The sequence below is a fragment of the Engystomops pustulosus genome, chromosome 2 (assembly GCF_040894005.1).
Source record: "Engystomops pustulosus chromosome 2, aEngPut4.maternal, whole genome shotgun sequence".
Taxonomy (NCBI): domain Eukaryota; kingdom Metazoa; phylum Chordata; class Amphibia; order Anura; family Leptodactylidae; genus Engystomops; species Engystomops pustulosus.
In genome coordinates this window covers 25,213,231-25,235,854 of record NC_092412.1, presented here as the reverse complement: position 1 = coordinate 25,235,854, position 22,624 = coordinate 25,213,231, and the positions used below count along the sequence as shown (strand labels likewise).

Sequence of the window (22,624 nt, the reverse complement as noted above, 5' to 3'; positions counted from 1 at the left end):
GTTATCCTCTATCCATAGTATACGGGATAACAAACTGATTTGTGGGGATCCAATTGCTGGGAGATCCAGTTTTCCCGAAATAATGGAGCACCAGGTCAAGCATGTGTCACCGATCCAGTGTCCTCTCCTTTCACAGCTATTGAGACCTTCTCGTTTTGAGTTCACCATTACTCAAGTTACACCATTACTCCTATCACACTCGCTAACTGCATGAAATGTCAACTCTCCCTTTACTAATCCATCCTATGTCCTATCTCCCGTCTGTTATCTGGCAAACAGCAGATATATACCAAGCTCCAGGCTTCTCTGCAGTCTTTTTCACCTAGGACCCTGTAAATAAGATGGCGGCTGATGGCTGGTCCAAGCAGCAACATCGTTGTTTAGTAAATTATTTATTAAATTATTTTATATTGTAAAGAATGGCTGGACCATTATACAACCTCTTGTGTCACCCCCTCATCCTCATAGACTGTAAGCTCTTGTGTCACCCCCTCATCCTCATAGTTTGTAAGCTCTTGTGAGCAGGGCCCTCACTCCTATTGCTCCATATGACTGTTTGTTCTTTGTAGTGTAATATAGTTGTATATGTCCCCTATGATTTGTAAAGCGCTACGGAATTTGATGGCGCTATATAAATAAAGATTATTATTATTATTATTATTATTATTATTATTATTATTATTACTCAAGCCGCTCCATTCCCTGTCTATAAAAGTGCTGGAAATTCACAAGGGATGTTCTTGGCAATTTCTGGAACTCCTATAGACATCGAACACTGCAGCAGGACACGTGCTTGACCTGCCGCTCCTTCATTTAGAGAGAACAATCAGAACAGAACTGCAATGCTGACGGTCAAATCCCCAGTAACCAGATTTTTATCAACTATTCCGGATACGGAATAACAAAGAAACATGTGACAAGCTTTTTATATTAGGTGCCGGTCACAAATACGCATAGCCACCTCATTTACAGGTAGCACTTCTGGTCCGTTCTTATCTTGATCACCGGTGGTCCCAGTGGTTGGATCACTAGTCATCTCACACATCCTCTATCCCAGTGGTGGCGAACCTATGGCACGGGTGCCAGAGTTGGCACTCGGAGCCCTTTCTGTGGGCACTCAGGCCATTGCCCCAGGTGTTGAAAGAAGTGCATTATCTTTGGAAGTCTTCCTGCTGGACCCACCATTTTCCTGCACAGAGAGATCCTGGAGAGAAGCTACAATGAGTCTGAATTAGTCCTCCTTCCTTTAACTGTATTAGTGGCCTCAGGGGGCCGATACGATTGAATGATGTGGATAGCAATAAGTTGCAGCTTAAAATGCCATGTTGGCACTTAACGGTAATTAAGTGGATTTTGGTTTGCAGTTTGGGCACTCTGTCTCTAAAAGGTTTGCCATCACTGCTCTATCCTGTGGATACGGAGTAAGAGCCTTGGGTAGAACTACCCCTTTGATGGATGGACAACCATACATATACTGGGCTCTCTCAATTTAAAGGATGTCATATTGCTAGAATATCAAGCTCCAAATACTAGAACTTGCAGCCATCCTAGAGAATAAAGTTGGGTTGTCCACCACATTAGCTCCAGCTCCAGATTTTGAGGAACGGCAGCATAATCCTGTTCACATACTGTTGCAGTTGTATTGCAGTTCCCTATTTGGACAGTAGGAGCGTCAATTTAAAGGATAAAGCTGTGAAGCCGTTGACCCTTCCGGTGACTCGCTTAGTACCACCCTACCAATATTCAATCACACCCTTTCATGTTTTTAGTAGGAAGTGAGGGCTTGACAACACTCCCAATTTCCCCTACTGATAAAACCAAAGCTCCAATTCGGAAAAGTGAAAAAATCTTTTAAACTTTAAAACTCAAGTTTTCATCAATGACAGCATTTACCCAGGTATAAAAGCCTTGAAGGGGAGGTCCATTCTATTATAAATGAGTTAGTTGAGTTATATGCAGTAGTTCTATTCGCATCAAATAGTCTAGATTCTATTTTATTGTATTAGACTCCTCAAATTTTTTAGAGGAATTGGATGTTTTCTCCCACCACCCTGACCCCAGTGACCACTTCAGCCTCCTGTGTACACAGAGACTTGCTCAGCGCTGACCTCTGCTGGTCACTGGTGGTATATCCTCAGCAGGATAGTTCTCAAGGTTCATGTTATTGGCCTAATATTTCCTCAGGAAAGGCTCTCGCCATTAGCCGTGAAGGAAATGCGTGATATCCTGTGTTCTAGAAGGTGTCGCCGCTGTGTTAATGCACTTAAATGTGCGAGAGGCAAACGTATAATTATCGAGAAAGCTCCGTGTGAACCTTCTATGGAAAGCAAAATATTATTTCTAAATTATTATTAATTTTGTAATTTAAGAATGACAGCGGGTAGCAGAAATAATGGGGGATGTGAATGGAAATGAGAATCATAAATATATATAATTTTCTGCATTATGTACTGAACGTTGACCGAGGACTCACAGAACTAAAGCTCCTAGAGGCTCAGTCACTTTGTGATTTTCTCATTCCATTAGCCACATATTTTATATTTCTCCTTTTACTGATATCAGGACTAATTGTAATGGCAAGTGCTGCATGAGATCAAATAATAACGAATAATAATACTAATGCTTACTTGTATAGCGCCATCATATTCTGTAGCGCTGTACAGATCATGGATACGTGAGACATTACAGAGTAACAACATAATCAGATGAAGGATTACAAGAGGTTACAGTCTAGGATCCATACACCTTCGCGTCACTATTCTGCTGCTGGTGCAGTCACTATGTACATACATGACATTACTTATCCTGTACTGATCCTGAGTTACATCCTGTATTATACCCCAGAGCTGCACTCACTATTCTGCTGCTGGTGCAGTCACTGTGTACATACATGACATTACTTATCCTGTACTGATCCTAAGTTGCATCCTGTATTATACTCCAGAGCTGCACTCACTATTCTGCTGCTGGTGCAGTCACTGTGTACATACATGACATTACTTATCCTGTACTGATCCTGAGTTACATCCTGTATTATACTCCAGAGCTGCACTCACTATTCTGCTGCTGGTGCAGTCACTGTGTACATACATGACATTACTTATCCTGTACTGATCCTGAGTTGCATCCTGTATTATACTCCAGAGCTGCACTCACTATTCTGCTGCTGGTGCAGTCACTGTGTACATACATGACATTACTTATCCTGTACTGATCCTGAGTTACATCCTGTATTATACTCCAGAGCTGCACTCACTATTCTGCTGCTGGTGCAGTCACTGTGTACATACATGACATTACTTATCCTGTACTGATCCTGAGTTACATCCTGTATTATACACCAGAGCTGCACTCACTATTCTGCTGCTGGTGCAGTCACTGTGTACATACATGACATTACTTATCCTGTACTGATCCTGAGTTACATCCTGAATTATACTCCAGAGCTGCACTCACTATTGTGCTGCTGGTGCAGTCACTGTGTACATACATGACATTACTTATCCTGTACTGATCCTGAGTTACATCCTGTATTATACTCCAGAGCTGCACTCACTATTCTGCTGCTAGTGCAGTCACTGTGTACATACATGACATTACTCATCCTGTACTGATCCTGAGTTACATCCTGTATTATACACCAGAGCTGCACTCACTATTCTCCTGGTGGTGCAGTCACTGTGTACATACATGACATTACTTATCCTGTACTGATCCTGAGTTACATCCTGTATTATACTCCAGAGCTGCACTCACTATTCTGCTGCTGGTGCAGTCACTGTGTACATACATGAGATTACTTATCCTGTACTGATCCTGAGTTACATCCTGTATTATACACCAGAGCTGCACTCACTATTCTGCTGCTGGTGCAGTCACTGTGTACATACATGACATTACTTATCCTGTACTGATCCTGAGTTACATCCTGTATTCTACTCCAGAGCTGCACTCACTATTCTGCTGCTGGTGCAGTCACTGTGTACATACATGACATTACTTATCCTGTACTGATCCTGAGTTACATCCTTATGCTCCAGAGCTGCACTCACTATTCTGCTGCTGGTGCAGTCACTGTGTACATACATGACATTACTTATCCTGTACTGATCCTGAGTTACATCCTGTATTATACTCCAGAGCTGCACTCACTATTCTGCTGCTGGTGCAGTCACTGTGTACATACATGACATTACTTATCCTGTACTGATCCTGAGTTACATCCTGTATTATACTCCAGAGCTGCACTCACTATTCTGCTGCTGGTGCAGTCACTGTGTACATACATGACATTACTTATCCTGTACTGATCCTGAGTTACATCCTGTATTATACTCCAGAGCTGCACTCACTATTCTGCTGCTGGTGCAGTCACTGTGTACATACATGACATTACTTATCCTGTACTGATCCTGAGTTACATCCTATATTATACTCCAGAGCTGCACTCACTATTCTGCTGCTGGTGCAGTCACTGTGTACATACATGACATTACTTATCCTGTACTGATCCTGAGTTACATCCTGTATTATACACCAGAGCTGCACTCACTATTCTCCTGGTGGTGCAGTCACTGTGTACATCTGATTATGATCGGACTACACAGGGTTTCTTTGTAGTCTGTAACCATGGATATACATAAGTCCACAAAAAAAACTGTATACTTTAAAATGATAGAAAATGGTTATAATGTTTAGTATGAGAATTTTTGTTCTTTTTTCATTGATACTGTTCTCCAAGTAGAGGATGGGGAAGAGAGAAACATTCATTTAAAAGAATATTTCATTGCATTGGTGGAGTAGTTATTAAGTGTTATTACTAGAGCATAAAACGCACTGAACTCCTGCAGTCATTTTCTCTGTGATGTGAAATGCGTTGTCCATGAAATTGCCTCTAATGCAGGTTGTATTCTTCACTGTGAATGCATAAGTTATTATCAGAGGAGACTGTAAAATCTTAAGAGCTTTGTACACATTTTGCAGAAATTGAACCTTTTAATGTGGGTTAATTTGTTGCCTGGCCTCATTTTATCACCAGTAAATGTTATATGTGCTCAGGAAATAGTGGAAATTATAGGGTGACTTGTACTATAACAAGTTGCATAATTGAGGTTTTGCAAGGAAGGTGACATATTATTGTTCAGAATTTAGAAAATAAAGCTGCTTATAAAAAAAAAAAAAAAAAGCAGCGCCCCCCTGGGCATAGGCTGCATCTGGTATTGCGCTGTATCCTCACTTAAATGATTTAGACTAAGATGTAATGTTAGACGCAACCCTATGAGAAGACTTATTGTATAAACCTTAAAGGGGTTTGCTCATAAAGATAATTTTTAACCCCCCGTTACTTTTACAATTGTGGGCAGGGACTCTCTTTAAGTAGACACTTAATGATTCCTCTGTGCTGTAAGATGCTGTGTGCTGACTATGGGCTTAAATTACTACGGTACAGGGTTTATCTACACTTTCATTTAGCTTCAGAACAGTCTACTAGTATCGGACACATAATAATAATAATTCCTTTATTTATATAGTGCACACAGATTAGGCAGGGCTGCACAGAGCTTGCCAAATTAGTCCCTTTCCCCATATGGCTCACAACCTACCTGTATGTTTTGGAGAGTGGGAGGAAACTGGAGGACCTGGAGGAAACCCATGCAAACACAGAGAGAACATACAAATTCTTTGCAGATGTTGACCTGAATGGGATTTGAACCCAGGACCCCAGTGCTGCAAGGTTGTAGTGTTACCCACTGACACACATAGAAAGAGAGATGAGACAGATCAGCGTCATGAGATGGATATAAAACACAATGATACGTTGTCAGCTCTGCTATCCTTCCCCCTCCCCTAGGATAAAGACCTTATTTTGCCTGTGGCTAGTAGAGTAAGTCTCTGTATGCTGCAGCTTGCTGGCAGAAAAGGCCTGTGTCTGAGCTGGTCTTGTAATGAAGGGGGAAGGGAGAGAGAAGAGAAGCTATGTGCAGATAAGAGAAGCTATTCATGAAAAGAATCCCACTATAGTCAGAAGATTTACTGCCGTATCCATCGACAACTAAAATGTTCAACAACAGGACTAATGGAGAGAGGCTGGAATTTTTGTTAAATGGTGTATTTTTGTTATTAGGGAATGTTTTTTATTTTGTTATCCTGAATATTTTTAAAGAAAACCTACCACCACGGATCTACTTATTAAGGTAGATCCGGTGGCAGGTTCCTCTAATGTAGAGATAGAACCCGGCTTCATAGACGAAGATTAATTGGTAGGCAGAACGCAAGAGGCTACTGGTGCATGGAGCAGCCGCGCCGTGTAGCCTCAGCTCCGGCTACTCCACGCCCCAGTAGCCTCTTTAAAAAATTTGCATATTAGAGGAATTAAAATGTATAAAAGTTCTGGGCCACTAACGAATTAGCCTTAAAAAGGGCTACACTACTCTACGTTAGAGGAACCTACCACCAGATCTACCTTAATAGGTAGATCTGTGGTGGTAGGTCTCCTTTAACAATCTAGTGTTTGTGGGAATACCCCTTTTAAAGCAATCAATATTACCCAAGAGAGAGAAGGCTTCTGCTGCTGCCAGTTGTTTTGCATCAAGACACAGCATAAGTAGGTAGAGGAAGAGGATTATGGCTGTTCTTGGGAAAGAGAACAGAGCCTTGTAGTCGTAGTCAGAGATTATAGACGCTGAATATGAAAAATGCGTTTTTAATACCGTTATCAAGTTCTGATATTAGTGGTTAATTTTTATGCTGTATATTTTCAGGGAATGGCTTTTACACTTGAAGAAAGACTCCAGCTTGGCATCCACGGACTTCTCCCACCATGTTTCTTGAGTCAAGACGTCCAAGTTCTTAGAGTCATGAAGAGTTACGAAACCAAGTCCAGTGATCTCGACAAGTAACGTGTTACCTTTCCTCAATGATCTGAGGATCTCCATGCTGGGGGTTGTAGTCTCCCCACAGTTGGATAGCCACGTTTTGCAGATCATTGGCCAAGAAAATGTAAAAAAGTAACCTCCTGGGTAGATGCTGTAATTTGCACTACATGTAAATAGACCCTATAAGGATTGCCATGTTTTCTGAACCCATGATTGATGACACACAATGTCATCCATGGAATTTTCCCTCAGATTTTTCTTTCTTTTGCCCTTCAGATACATCATCCTGATGACCTTACAAGATCGGAATGAGAAGCTGTTCTATCGCGTGCTGACTTCAGACATCGAACGCTTCATGCCCATAGTATACACCCCCACTGTGGGCCTGGCATGTCAGCAGTACGGCCTGGCCTTCCGCAGACCACGGTGAGTCATGTTTTATTGATTCCTATCCAAGCCATACATTCAGTACAGACAGTACACCCACTGTTCCTGCGGACACCTGCACGAATACACAGGTGAGGGGATATCTACCCGGCATAGTTTACATTCCTCACCGGAGGCTGGAGAATGCATGCCCATTATGGCTGTGACAGGGTATGTGGGCACCGGGCCAAGGTGAAAAGCTGCTCACAGGAAAAACATCTATATACATCATAAAGCATATTTCTATACATCATGTAATTATCTTTATATAGAAAATCCTCTCTATGTAGGGGGAGATTTATCATAAGTCCCTTGGAGCAGAACTGTTCTAGTTTCTAATGACAACCAATCAGAGCTCAGCTTTCACTCTCTCACAGATGTTTATAAAATGAAAGCTGAGCTCTGATTGGTTTCCTTGGACAACTTGAACAGTTTTACCTCAGAAACTTGATGATATATCTCCCCCATATGCCTGGCTGAGCTTGTGCTTTACCCATAGCGGCCAGACAGAGAACAACAAGACTCAGAATTTCACATTACTTCTTGCTCACATCAGATAACAACTATTCCATATGGAAAATACGGGGCAACTCTAGGTTAGGATCCCCCTAGTGTTATGTAGCAGCTCTGGGAACCCTAGCGGGACACATATATCAAACATTATGGGGCACATTTTACTTACCCATCCGGAGGAGTTCACCAATGATAATGCACTGTGCCGCGATTCACTACGATCATGCGCCCGATATCCTGCATGTGTCCTGCACCATCTTCTTCCTGGTGTATAAAAGTGTTTGGGCTTGCAACACAATTTGAAAGTTAAATCCCGTGCTCAGTCCGGATTAGTCGAATGGTCCGGTGGCCCGCCCCCCTGATTTCTGTCGCATGCAAGCCAGTGCAGCTGCGCCAAAATCTGACCGCGTGCGACACAATCCCCTGTTAAATACCTGTCACAGCTGCGCAATCCCAGAAAATGTTGGAAAATCCTTCGAAATGGCACGTGTGACCCTTAGTAAATAAGCCCCTGTATGTTTGGCTTAGAAGTGGCACCGTAAGTAGGGAATATCACATCAGATGTTTGGCACGTGGTCCAGCTAGAAACCACAGATCGCATCCCAGGGCATGTTGTAAAAGTTCCAGGATTTCCTCAGGTGACTATTGAAGAGAAAAGCGTTTATCCCGGAGAAACCTTTTGCTTTACTCCTCGTGTATCACACTGTCTAATCCTAATGATTTATTTGCCGCAGAAGCGGTCGGAGCGCTGTCCAGATCTCGGAGCGTGTGATTTATCTTTTTGTTCCTCTATGGGTGACATCAAATCAATTCCTCTTAAATAACCTACAATTCCCTCTGAGGAGATGACTTTGCTAGATACAACTCTTCAAAGTACGTAACAAATGGCTCTTAAGACGTCTCATTTACTATTGTTCCATCCGATCGGCTTTCGGCGATTTGGCAAGGTTTCACTTGGGATGTCAGAGTCGCCTGCTATAGTTTATGTCACAGCTGACCTCCTCCCCTTCCCTTGTCCCCCTACACACTCACAAAGAAATCAATAGCTAATGGTCACAGCTCACCTCCTCTCCCTCCCTGTACAGGGACCTCTTGACTGGTCACAGAGCATGCCCACAACACTAGTGATGGGTCGTTCGTGAACGAGCCGGAACAAAGATCCACAAAACCCCGCCCCTAAATGGCTCACCATGCCCCCTTTAGCTGATAAAATCAGGTTAAGTGTGGTGTGAGGTCATTGACTGGCCTGCGGCCCCCTATTTAATAGGGAGCTGTTCAGGAGCCAGAAGATCCGGCTCTTCTTAGTGAGCCAAATGGCCAGCTCTCTAAGAAGAGCCGGACTGCCCATCAGTACACAACACTCTCCCAAGGAAATCGATAGGTGATTGTGACAGCTCTCCTCCTCCCCCTCCCTGCATGGTGACTTCTGTACTGGTCACAGAGCATGCCCACAACACTCTCCCATAGAAATTAATAGGTGATAGTCAAAGCACACTTCCTCCTTCCTGCATGGTTACTTTTGCACAGGTCAGAGAGCATGCCCACATCACTCCCATAGAAATCAATAGCTCATCACAGCTCAACTTCTCTTCCTCCCTGACCTCATCACCGGTCATAGAGCATGCCGTCTATACACTCCCACAGAAATCAATAGGTGATGGTCACAACTCACCTCCTCCCCCTCCCTCACTTCGGGACAGGTCACGGAGCATATTCATAACACACTCCAATAGAAATAAACATGTGTTGGTCACAGCGCACCTCCTCCCCCTTCCTGCACAGTGACCTCTGCACAGGTTTCAGAGCATGCCCACAGCACTCTTTCATGCCGCCCAGAAACTCACCGTCAATCTCAAAAGTGACAGCATTTTACCAAATGTCCAGTAATCAGTCAAATTAGACTGATTTCAGCTGCATTGGAGTGGAGTCTATGCAATTCTTAGTCAAATTATGAATTTTAATCTACGTTGAGTGCCTAGAATTTTTCCATTTTTAACCACATCCTTCTTTTCATGCCCACTTGCCTAATTAGGCATAAAAAGTGTTGAAAACACAATATAAATAATTCTAGAATACTAAATCCTTTATGGCTCAACCTGTAGGCGAGCTGGTCTCTTCAATTCATAGTAGACTACAACCATGTAACCAAACAGGTGGGGGACCCATCCCCGTAACATGGGCCGGGAACCAGAAACAGCACAGTAGGCTATTTATAAGGTCTGCCTTGTTCTAATGGACTTTTTTGGCTAATAAGTACAGCAAGTGGCCCCGAAAACCCTTTATTGTACCTACATCTTCTCACTCGTGAAGGTGGACACTGGGAGCGATACTTATTTTGGCCACCAAAGGTGTTCCAACACTATTCCATTGTGACCGATCACTCCAGTGTGTATCTACTGATTGTCCATCTTGACATCCACATAGTCCCATTTTGGTCATATTGTTCTAATATCAAGACACTATATCAGTATAATTAACCCTACAATATAGTTTTTGATCATCAAATGGAAAATTCTGCAAAATATCCAACAGATGTTCATGAAAGATCACAGAAGAATTTGCTCTCCAGGAAATGTCCTGGTGGGATTCCCATTGTACGATTTCTTATGGTGTCAAGAGTTGAAGGGTAAATGTAGTGTTTTTGTAGTCTCCAAGGAAACACCGTATCACACCCAAGGTAATTTCCTTCTCTTTATTACACCCTTCATCCTGGACTTCCACTTCACAAAGAGTTTCTGTAATTATTGAAGTTGAACTTGATGAAGAAGTTCAGGTGAAGTCCACAACATCTTCTCGATAGGGTCTCTTATCTGAATTCGATCACTGGAGTCCGTGCCAAGTCTTCTCTAAGAAACATAAATGTAAAGACGTGATGTTATGTCCTCGTAGGAAGGAAAGGAAACGCTTATGGGCCTGGACTTCCTAAGGAGTCGTTCTTGATCTTGTGCACAGCTCAGCAAGTTGAGATAAGGTCAGGCGATTAGCACCATTTATTATATCCCACTGCTCTTAGGAGGACATGGTGAGCTGAGCTAGTCTCGAGGTTAGAAGATGTTGATCATAGTTGGACATCTGAAGAAACGCTTCGGTCAAATCTGAAAAATGACCCACCACATGGTGTGTAGTATAAAGTTGATGTTCCCTCCATTACCCAACTTATTCAAGGCCAACATTTTAGACATACTGGGGGTCATTTACTAAGGGCCCGATTTTCCCGACGTGTTACCCGAATATTTCCGATTTGCGCCGATTTCCCCTGATTTGCCCCGCGATTTTGGCGCACGCGATCGGATTGTGGTGCGTCGGTGCCGGCATGCACGTGACGGAAATTGGGGGACTTGGCCGAACGAAAACCCGACGTATTCGGAAAAACCGCAGCATTTAAAAACGGAAAATGTGTCGCGGAGCTTGCGCTTACCTTCACTCAGCCCGGCTCGGTGTATTCCAGTGCGTTCTGATGCTCTTCAGCGCAGCAGCGCCACCTGGTGGACGGCAGAGGAACTGCCTTAGTGAATCCCGGCTGGACCCGAATCCACCGCAGAGAAGGGGCCGCTGGATCGCGAATGGGCCGGGTAAGTAAATGTGCCCCAATGTAATTATAAGTTCTACATGGCTCTCCTTACAATGGCAGAAGACGCTTGTAGATGTTTAAGGGTGGCCTACATCACATGTTGATGGCTCATGCTCTCCAGAACTCTAAGTGGATGTGGATGTGGACAACCACATTAATTCCAGAAATTCTCGAAAGTCAACCTAGATTATATGGTAAACAAATGAGTCCAAGTATAAAGACTGGAAATTCTTTTCTTTCCATGTGCCCCAACATGGACTTCCCGTTTTACATACATTGGGAGGTGCCTCCTCAAGTGCTCATTGCTGCCCCCTGCAGAGCATTTAAAAGCACTTTCCCCATCAAAGCCTTGTCCTGTAAATGCAGCTCTGCAGGGGCGTAACTTGGAGAGGCAGGGCCCCATAGCAGATGTCTGAATGGGCCCCCCGACACCCTCAGAAAATATACATATTTGTATGCTCACACATTTATACACTCTTACATACATACACACATTCATGCACTAAAATATGCTGCTCAATGTGTAGCATTATATGTATATAATGGTGCACATCCTCCACTCTTTAATGTTTCAGGTCTGATACCGGGGCCCCCTTACACTGTGGGCCCCATAGCAGCTGCTATGGCTGCTACCGCTGTAGTTACGCCCCTGCAGCTCTGTGTACCGGGATTAGACTGATTCATGAGCGTCTCTTACCCTCTCGCCAATGTTCTTCAGACTGTTTGAGACTAATGAGGTCCTGACTGCGGATGCTGCTCCTGTTCTAGTTGGCAGAGATTATCGCTCCATAACACTTCCTACATTTCCTCTACTAATTAATCCTTGTCTAGGGTGAAGAGCCAGAACCATGCCTGACGTGTGATGTCCTACCATGCCACCTCTGTCCACTTCTCTGGTTAGGTGCAACTGAGGAGCAAGTTGTAACATAGTTTTTGGCAATTATAACAAATCCAGCATTGTTATCTTGAACCAGTAGGTCTCAGTATGAGGATCTATGTTATAGTGGGTCAATGTTATTGCTGTATTACTGGTTTTTGCATTGGCTTTATTGCTGCCATCTGGTTTTGGCATTGTAAAGGCAGAGGAAAGTTCTATTTTGTTTTGCGTTACTGGTCATGTGACTTCTGTGGAGGACTGGACACCATCCCCATATGTAACCGCTAATGCCATCCTCTCTCTTCGTAGAAATTTAGATAATTTTTAGGTTCCCTATAATAATAGTATTATTTCCTTAAAGGGGTTTGCCCATGAAAGAAATTTCTCAAAGTTTAATCCCCTAGTGATGTTTATACAATAAAGATAATTTTTAACCCCTTACTTTACAATGTTACTCAGTTTTATTGCTTTTTTAACTCCCATAATTCAGTTATGGTCTGTGTAAAATTCCAGAGTGTGAGCAGACACTTCGTGATCCCATTGTGCTATGAGATGCTATGTGCTGACAATGTGCTTAGATTATCAGGGTGCAGGGTTTATCTACACTTTTATTTGGCTTCTGAACAATGTACTAGTATCTGACACACAGAAAAAGAGATGAGAGACGATTAGATCCATGAGATGGATATAAAACACAATGCCACATCTCAGCTATAACACACACAGGGTGCCTCCTTCCCCTGGATAAAGACCTGATCTTAAAGATAATAGCACAGACCGGCACTCATGGAAGAGTTCAAATGTATTCTTTATTCAGATAAAATGCAATATCCTACACGAGGAGAACAGGGTTAACGCGATTCGACACCAAGCATCTTACTCAACACCTTATTTTGCCTGTAGCTTGTAGAGTAAGTCTCTGCACAATGATGCTTGATAGCAAAAAGTGCTTGTGCCTGAGCTGGTCTTGTAATGCAGGGAGTAGGGGCTGGAGGCAGAGAGCACTGCAGTGTGCAGACAAGAGAAGCTATTCATGAGAAGAATCTTCCCTGCTCGACCATAGTCAGAACATTTACAATCGGATACCGGGGCATCCGAAATCACACCAGGAGTGATATAAACAAATTGGAATTATAGCTGTAATATGCCGTATTTTTTTGATAATAACAGTGAATTAGAGAATCTGTTATTTTGTTTTCCTAAGTACATTTAAGAATCTTGACTTTGTGGGAAATACTGATCACTGGAGAGACCCCTCTGATCACAGAGAATTGCTGGAGCTCCACGTGACAGAACTCCAAGAGATTCTCGTTTGTTCTGTAGGTTATATCAGTCACGTGTAGGTCACATCATTATAATATGTTTTTTGCAAGATGAATAATCCTATAGAAATATTGTGTTATTTCCTTGACAACCCCCATCTGTTTCCTATATGTTGTGCTGTTGGCACATCCCTGCTGTGAGGGATTACATATGTTTTCATATGGATCTGGCGCTTTTAGGCCATATGATTTCCTATAAGTCCTGCCTTGATTAATAAATCCGTCTGTCAGCGCGGCGCTGTTTATCCTGCACCGATAATGTTCTGATAACAAACCAGAGAATGACACCTTCACATATAGACACAATGCACCCTGTCGCCCACGGCTGTGTACTCTGTCAAACAAACCTAACAAATGGCAAAAAGAACAGAGATATTCATTCACAGACAATGGGGCAGATTTACTTACCCGGTCCATTCGCGATCCAGCGGCGCGTTCTCTGCGGAGGATTCGTGTCCGGCCGGGATTCACTAAGGTAGTTCCACCAGGTGGCACTGCTGCGCTGGACTTCCTCGAGGCCCGCCGAAATGTACTCAAGTTCACCGGCCTATTCCTGGTGAAGGTAAGTGCAAGTCTCGCAACACTTTTTTTTTTTTTTTTAAATACGGCGGTTTTTCCGAATTCGTCGGGTTTTCGTTCGGCCACGCCCCCGATTTCCGTCGCGTGCATGCCAGCGCCGATGCGCCACAATCCGATCGCGTGCGCTAAAATCCCGGGGCAATTCAGGGGAAATCGGTGCAAATCGGAAATATTCGGGTAACACGTCGGGAAAACGCGAATCGGGCCCTTAGTAAATGACCCCCAATATTTATTGGTGTTGGATATGTTCTGCTCCAGTTATTGTGTGCCACCAGAATAATATGGTGGCTCAGTGGTTACACTACAGCCTTGCAGCGCTGGGGTCCGGGGTACAATTCCCATCCAAGTCAACATCTGCAAATAGTTTGTATGTTCTCTCCGTGTTTGCGTGGGTTTCCTCCGGGTCCTCCGGTTTCCTCCCACACTCCAAAAACATACTGGTAGGTTGATTAGGTAGTGAGCCCTATTGGGGACAGGGACCGATTAGGCAAACTCTGTGTAATCTGTGTGCACTATATAAATAAAGGAATTATTATAATTTATTATTATTACAATTTTTTTTGCCGCGAAAGACACGAGAACACAGATTGGATACTCTTCTACTGATCCGATAATGTGCCCCTTAAAGCTACACATAAAGCAATAAAAACTTTATAACTTTGCATAAAAATCTTGCACCTTTCTGTGTATAAAATTTCAAAGTCGACTTACGAGTCTCCGCAAACAATAAACAGAAGTCCAGCTACTGGAGGATCCACCATTTCTGTAAAAATTCTCTAAAACTATTGCAAATCAAAAAAAACACACATCCGGAAGTCAAAAACAATCGTAACAGCCTATGCGTTTCGGAAAGAAGATTCTTCATGGCTTTCCAAACACGTAGGATGTGACACTTGTTTTTGACTGCCTTGGTCTTTGGTGTGTTTTTTTTTTTTTTTGCAATAGGTTTTTTATGAACTTATTACTAAAGGTATGAATTTTTAAAGATATTGGGGGTCATTTACTAAGGGTCCGTTTCGCGTTTTCCCGACGTGTTACCCGAATATTTCCGATTTGCGCAGATTTCCCCTGAATTGCCCCGGGATTTTGGCGCACTCGATCGGATTGTGGCGCTTCGGCGCTGGCATGTACGTGACAGAAATCGGGGGGCGTGGCCGAACAAAAACCCGACGGATTCGGAAAAACCGCCGCATTTAAAAAAAAAAAAAAAAAGTGTTGCGGGACTCGCGCTTACCTTCACCAGGAATAGGCCGGTGTACTTCAGTGCATTCCAGCGGGCCTTGGGGAACTTCAGCGCAGCAGCGCCACCTGGGGGACGTCGGAGGAACTGCCTTAGTGAATCCCAGCCGGACCCGAATCCACCCCAGAGAACGCGCTGCTGGATCGCGAATGGACCGGGTAAGTAAATCTGCCCCAATGTGCATCCTCTAGTAGCTGAACTTATGTTTTTTGTTTGCTAATACTTACTTATAGATCAAATAACTCATATGAATGTGAACTTTCCCTTCTCAGGCAGATATTGTGCAGCTGTCAAACCAGTTATAATAATAATAATCTTTATTTATATAGCACCATCATATTCCATAGCACTTTACACATCATAGGGGACATATACAAATAAAATAAAGCATTACAGAGTAATAACAGTCATATAAAACAATAGGAGTGAGGGCCCCGATCACAAGAGCTTACAGTCTATGAGGATGAGGGGGTGACACAAGAGCTTACAGTCTATGAGGATGAGGGGGTGACACAAGACCTTACAGTCTATGAGGATGAGGGGGTGACGCATGAGCTTACAGTCTATGAGGATGAGGGGGTGACACAAGAGCTTACAGTCTATGAGGATGAGGGGGTGACACAAGAGCTTACAGTCTATGATGATGAGGGGGGACACAAGAGCTTACAGTCTATGAGGATGAGGGGGTGACACGAGAGCTTACAGTCTATGAGGATGAGGGGGTGACACAAGAGCTTACAGTCTATGAGGATGAGGGGGTGACACAAGAGCTTACAGTCTATGAGGATGAGGGTGACACGAGCTTACAGTCTATGAGAATGAGGGGGTGACACACTTAGGGATATATATATATAATTAAAGGCAATGGGTACGTTTTCAAATGTAACTTTATTTAGAAACCACTTAGAGTGTAAGATCCAGTTGGCCATGCTTCACCTACTTCTTAGGGATATTTAAAGTGTAAAAGGTTCGTAAAGGACCAGTCTGGAAGCAGACCATAGTTATAACTTGATTTTCCATAAATAAAGAAATGTCTAACAAAAAGGCAAGGTTCCCTTTAAAATAGGCGAATATTTGGTTGGAATTTGTATATTCTCATATATAATGGGGCAGACTTACTTACCAGGCCCATTCGCGATCCAGCGGCGCGTTCTCTGCGGTGGATTCGGGTCCGGCCGGGATTCATTAAGGCAGTTCCTCCGACGTCCACCAGGTGACGCTGCTGCTCTGAAGAGCATCGGAACGCACTCAAATACACCGGCCTATTCCTAGTGAAGGTAAGTGCAAGCTCCGCGAACACTTTTTTTTTTCTTTTTTTTTTTTTAAATGCGGCGGTTTCTTCTAATCCGTCGGGTTTTCGTTTTGGCCACGCCCCCCGATTTCCGTCGCGTGCATGCCGGCGCCGATGCGTCACAATCCGATCGCGTGCGCCAAAATCCCGGGGCAATACAGGGAAAATCGCCGCAAATCGGAAATATTCGGCTAACATGTCGGGAAAACGCGAATCGGGCCCTTAGTAAATGACCCCCAATATGTTTTATTACAGAGTGCAGTCTTATACATCAGCGGATACAGGGTACGGCACACTCCTTTTTATTAATATATAAGGAGTAAAAGTAGATCTGTAGCAGAAGTTTAGTATTTATCTGTGAGTATTGGAGGGGGAAGGACAATTTTGCCAGTAATGTATTCGGCGCTGTTTCCGGCTCTAGCGCTCTGTCATGTGCTGGTGTCTCGCTGGCTAACAACGTGTCTCACATCGCCTGCCATATTTAGGAAAATGTTTTACAGTGGTTTACAGCGGAAGGAATCTCACACCGCTGTCGGCAACGGCAACTTCAATGTTCTTTCATCATCAGAAAAATAGTTTTATAAAGTGTCGTTATAAAAAATGACAATTAGGTCAGACCTGTCAGTGGCTGAAAACCACAGGCAAACTACAGGCGGCATGTAATAGAGAGAAGCTGAATAGTCGGTACATAGTGTCCTATAAGCAGGCGGTATGTTATAGAGCAGGAGGAGCTGAATAGCCGGTACATAGTGTCCTATAAGCAGGCGGTATGTTATAGAGCAGGAGGAGCTGAATAGCCGGTACATAGTGTCTTATAAGCAGGCGGTATGTTATAGAGCAGGAGGAGCTGAGCAGATTGTACATAGTGTCCTATAAGCAGGCGGTATGTTATATATGTTAGTATGTTATATATGGGGTCATTTGTAATTTGTATCGCATGATGACTAGTGCAGCCGCACCAGAAAAGGGTTACGTGCGACACGAATGTGGTGCAGGCACTTCTTAAATACCTGTGCAAGCAGTTTGCACGTTCTTTCTAGTGCAAAGTCCAACAAAAACTGGACCCATAGTGTCCTATCTGCCTATCAGGCAGCATGCTATAGAGCAGGAGTTGAGCAGATTGTACATAGTGTCCTACCTGCAGGTAGTAGGTTATGGAGCAGGAGGGGCTGAGCAGATTGCATATAGTGTCCTGTCTGTAAGCAGCATGTTATAGAACAGGAGGAGCTTAGCAGATTGTACATAGTGGGGGAGATTTACTTACCAGGTCCATTCGCGATCCAGCGGTGCGTTCTGTGTGGAGGATTCAGGTCCACGCCCCCGATTTCTGCCGTGTGCACGCCGGCAATTCAGGGAAAATCGGCGCAAAACGGAAAAATTTGCGGAACCCGCCGGAAAAACCCGATTTGAGCCCTTAGGACAATGGGGGTCATTTACTATCTGGCTGCAGGCAGCATGTTATAGAGCAGGAGGAGCTGAGCAGATTTTACATGGTGTCCTATCTGCAGGCAGCAACAAATTGTACATTGTGGCCCACATTTATTAAAGCCCCTGCACCAGTTTTTTGTCTGTCTTTGCACGTTCTTGTCATTGCAAGCTGTTTGCACATGTATTTATAAAGTGTCCGGGACACATTGGTGTTGCGGCTGCACAATACCCAACTCAAAACTAAATTTTACACTAAAGGGGGCGCTCTGGTGCTCAATCGGACTGCAAGACACATTTATCACTCGCACTCCCTATTTTAGGGTGCACCAAAAAAAGTTGGTGCGCTCTGTTTGCAAGTTGCACTGTTTTGATGTGGCTCAGTGTCCTGAATGTTGTACATAATGGGAGAATGTTATATGTAATGATGTTTAAGGTCGGACATGGACAATTTTAGACACTTGTCAGATCTCTGGTATTTTTTCCCATTTGACCTCCCTAGAAGCAAGTTATCGGTTAATGATTAAGTATATGGTGTCTCTCATTCCTGACCCCCTCGGAGATGTTTAGAGTAACACTAATTCCTTTAAATATTATTTTAGCAGTAGATCAGAGAAGGGAATGTACAGAAGACGAGCCGAATGTTCCACAAAAGGCTTTTTGTCATCTTAAGGGAGAAGGAGTCTTTCAACTATAGATTTCCTAAGCTCAAAAGTATGAGAACTGCCATTGACCTCCTAATTGTCAAGATCAGGGAAAAGCCTTTCTATCTTTGTCACCTAAATATGAACTTTAGGAGCGCAGTCACATGCATTACACAAGCTTATTTTGGGGAGTATAATTTTATTTTTGCAGTGGAGGACTCAATGTTCTATGGTTTCCATCTGTAAAATTGACCTGTCCTATGGATAGGGTCATTAATACATTTGGGTTATGAAATCTACATGTACACCCATTACTTGTATTACTTAGTTCAGTTAGAACAATGTAATGCTTCATTTCTCCTCCGGGGGTGCTGCAGGGAAATCAAACAATTGCTACTCATTCTTAATAATAATAATTTCTTTATTTATATAGCGCACACAGATTATGCAGCGCTGTACAAAGCTTGCCAGATCAGTTCCTGTCCCCAATGGGGCTCACAATCTAATCAACCTACCAGTATGTTTTGGAGTGTGGGAGGAAACCGCAGGACCCGGAGGAAACCGACACAAACACGGAGAGAAAATACAAACTCTTTACTTGAACTCAAGTCCCCAGCGCTGCAAGACTGTAATGCTAACCACTAAGCCACCATGCTGCCCCTAAAAAAGAGTTCATTTCTGTAGAGCCCCCACTCCCTGACTCAAGTGAGAGGGTAAGAATTTTTGCAACTTTTTTAATAAGCTCTAACCACGCCCACTTGTCAACGGTTAAGCATTCCAGCAGCGTTGGGTATTCACTGACAAGAACAGCAATGACTTGAAAAAAAAGGAGTAATTTACTTGCCAGTCGCCTGGTCCCTGCCACTTGTTCATGCTCGTCGTGCTGTAAACGCAGGCAATCATTCAGAAAATTGGGTTTCTAAAAATTCCAGTTTTTTTTTTTTTTTTTACTAGAGATGAAATGTGAAGATAATTATTTTTCTACTGTATTGATTGGATAAGTCTTTGTGTAGCTTCAATGTGCCGCAGCGGGAGAGGCGGCTCGCAGCAGGGTGACAGATTGGGAGGGGGCGGCTCTTGTCTTATTCACACCTGGAGTATTTTACAGAACGTATTTGTTTCTAGTACAAAGATAAGTAAGAAATCAATTATTTGGAACAGTCTGCAAAGCGCCAGCCCATCGCTGCCAATACCCTCTGGGATGTATATAGAGAAATATACAGCAAGAGGGGGGGGGGCACATGTTAGATCTCTTCTTGTTCATCAGTGCATTAACTCCCAGCATTCCCCTGAATAAAAACTGGATAGGGTCATTAACTCCATTGGGGGGGGGAACCAGTCAGTTCACACCTCAGCAGATCCAGTGGCACCGATGGTTTTCAGAGTATTCCCTCCAAGTAACACAAAAGAAATATGCCCAATAACTTCATATGCCAGTTATAGAATGATGGTCCTCCCCTGCCAGATACCAGGGACACACCTCAATCTATCCAGGAGGCTTCAAATGAGGAGAAACGCAGAACTCTCGGTGGGAGCATAATACGTGGGTCATGTCCGGTCTCTAAAGATCCTGGAAATCCGGATGGGTCCGATGGCACCAGAACGGTAATTCTATACCCTTCCATTGAAAAGTTAGAACTGATCCCAGGTCCTGGATTTGGTCAAGGTCGAAGGTTTTCTAGAACCCAACCAAGGGATGGGTGGGGTGTGTCTACATCTCCAATAAAAGAAAGTCATCTCTTTGGCTCTCTTTGGGGGATTATTTATAAGATCACAACATCAAGAGGCAATAAGAATCTTCAAGTGCTGGCCATCCCCATTCCCCAGGGGTGCACCAGCCACTTGCCTCAGGCAGCACCCCCTTCAGCAAAATAGGGGGCAGCATCAGTGGCGCAGTTTAAAGTAGGACCTGACTCTAAAAATGGTGTCTCTTCCCACCTAATGTCAGCATGGGTGTAGGACACTGCACGGAGAAACCACTTACTAAAAAAATAACCTTATATATTACTACTGGATGGGGCAGAGGGGGCGCTGTTTAGGTTCCCCCCGCCTTTCCCCATTGGTATAGCACGAGGTAACTGACTTTCATTGGATTGCTTAGACTAGATAAATTTAACCTGCCTTTTCTTTTTTTCTTGATTCACAAATTCTCACGTAGGTTATATATATATATATACACTACCTGGGTTGGCTTCTGGCCCAATATAATCCCGATATGCATGGGGCTTATATCAAACGAAAGCCGTTCAGGATTGTGGGCAAGTGTTGTGCCATACCAGAGGTTGTGTGGTCTACTCTATGTCGCTTCCTGTGCGCCTACGCACACATGTTCAGGGATCATCTATTAAAACAGTAATTAATCGACTCTCTGTACCCTTAAGGGGTCTGGAACTTGACACCCTCCATATAATAAGTCACCGTGTAACTGTATTAAAGAAGATCGGACTAGCAGCTAATAGTACTCCCGAATTCCTGTCTTTCCACCAGGGCTCTTGGAGGCAAACAGGACTAAACAGCTGGAATACAGTTATAGGGGAAGGATCAGAAAGTAAAGGAGGATCTGCCCCATAACTATTACTCCCAGGGTCAAAAGAATCAGCACAGTCATATATATTGACCAGTGACCTGCACTAATGTGCAGAAAGCAGTTAGAGTTAAATAAAACTCATTCTTTATTCTTATATAAGACATTGGAGAGAAGTATAAATATGAATAAACCACTTAGGGTGAGCTAGAAACATATTGTTATCTGTCACAGCCTCTGTCTGTGCCTGTGTCTCTCCTCCTTCACTCAGGAGCCTTGGCAGATAGAATAGAGTAGAACTGATCTGTACTAATGTGAATAAAGCACTTGGGTTGAGATAGAAACTTACTATTATCTCCAGCTGCCTTTGTCTGTCATCTGTCACTCAGAAGCATGCGCAGGATTATATAGGACATTAAAAAGATGTACTGTTGTGGATAAACCACTTGGGGTATGATAGAAACTTACTATTTTTTTTTCTAGCAGCCTCTGTCTGTTCCTGTTCTCCTCCCCTCAGACATTATAGAGAAGTACCGACCTGTACTAATGTTAATAAAGCACTTGGGGTGAGATAGAAACTATTTTCTCCAGCAGCCTTTGTCTGTCTCTACCAGGATCATACAGAACATAGAGAAATACTGATGTGAATAAAGCAATTGGGGTGATATAGAAACTTACTTTAAGCAGCAGCCTCTTTTCCCTTTCTAACTTCTCCTGCTCTATAAACCTCTTTGATACATCTTAATTCCGCAGAGACTATGAGGTAAATATCCATTTACTAGGTGGGGGGGAGGAGCCTAAACTGGAGAACAAATTACCGGTACAACGTTACCTGTATCTACATGTACTGATTCCTAAAAAGATTTTTAAAAAGTTGCTGATCATGGAAAACCTGTAGGAACAAATCTTATCCTCAATGTCGGGCTGTGGTAATATTGAACAACCAGAGATGATGATTCTGGTGCCTTCTATCCTTGATGGACCTGAAAATCCCAAAACATTACTAATAAAATATTATAATCAATACTGTGGGGCAGATTTACTTACCCGGCCCATTCGCGATCCAGCGGCGCCTTCTCTGCGGTGGATTCGGGTCCGGCCGGGATTCACTAAGGCAGTTCCTCCGCCGTCCACCAGGTGGCGCTGCTGCGCTGAAGAGCATCGGAACGCACTGGAATACACCGAGGCCGGCTGAGTGAAGGTAAGCGCGAGTCCAGCGACACATTTTCCGTTTTTAAATGCAGCGGTTTTTTTCCCAATACGTCGGGTTTTCGTGCGGCCACGCCCCCCGATTTCCGTTGCGCGCATGCCGTCGCCGATGCGCAACAATCCGATCG

General features: G+C 43.6%; 1 protein-coding gene across 4 annotated transcripts in view; it reads left to right on the top strand.

Annotated features, from left to right (window-relative positions):
- Positions 1 to 22,624, top strand: part of ME3 (malic enzyme 3) — a 132,997-nt gene that overhangs the window by 30,219 nt on the left and 80,154 nt on the right. For all 4 annotated transcript variants that reach the window (XM_072134064.1, XM_072134063.1, XM_072134066.1 and 1 more), the window contains exons 3-4: positions 6,762 to 6,895; positions 7,152 to 7,301. In XM_072134064.1, the coding sequence (XP_071990165.1) occupies positions 6,762 to 6,895; positions 7,152 to 7,301 (284 nt within the window). The remainder of the gene's footprint in view (positions 1 to 6,761; positions 6,896 to 7,151; positions 7,302 to 22,624) is intronic.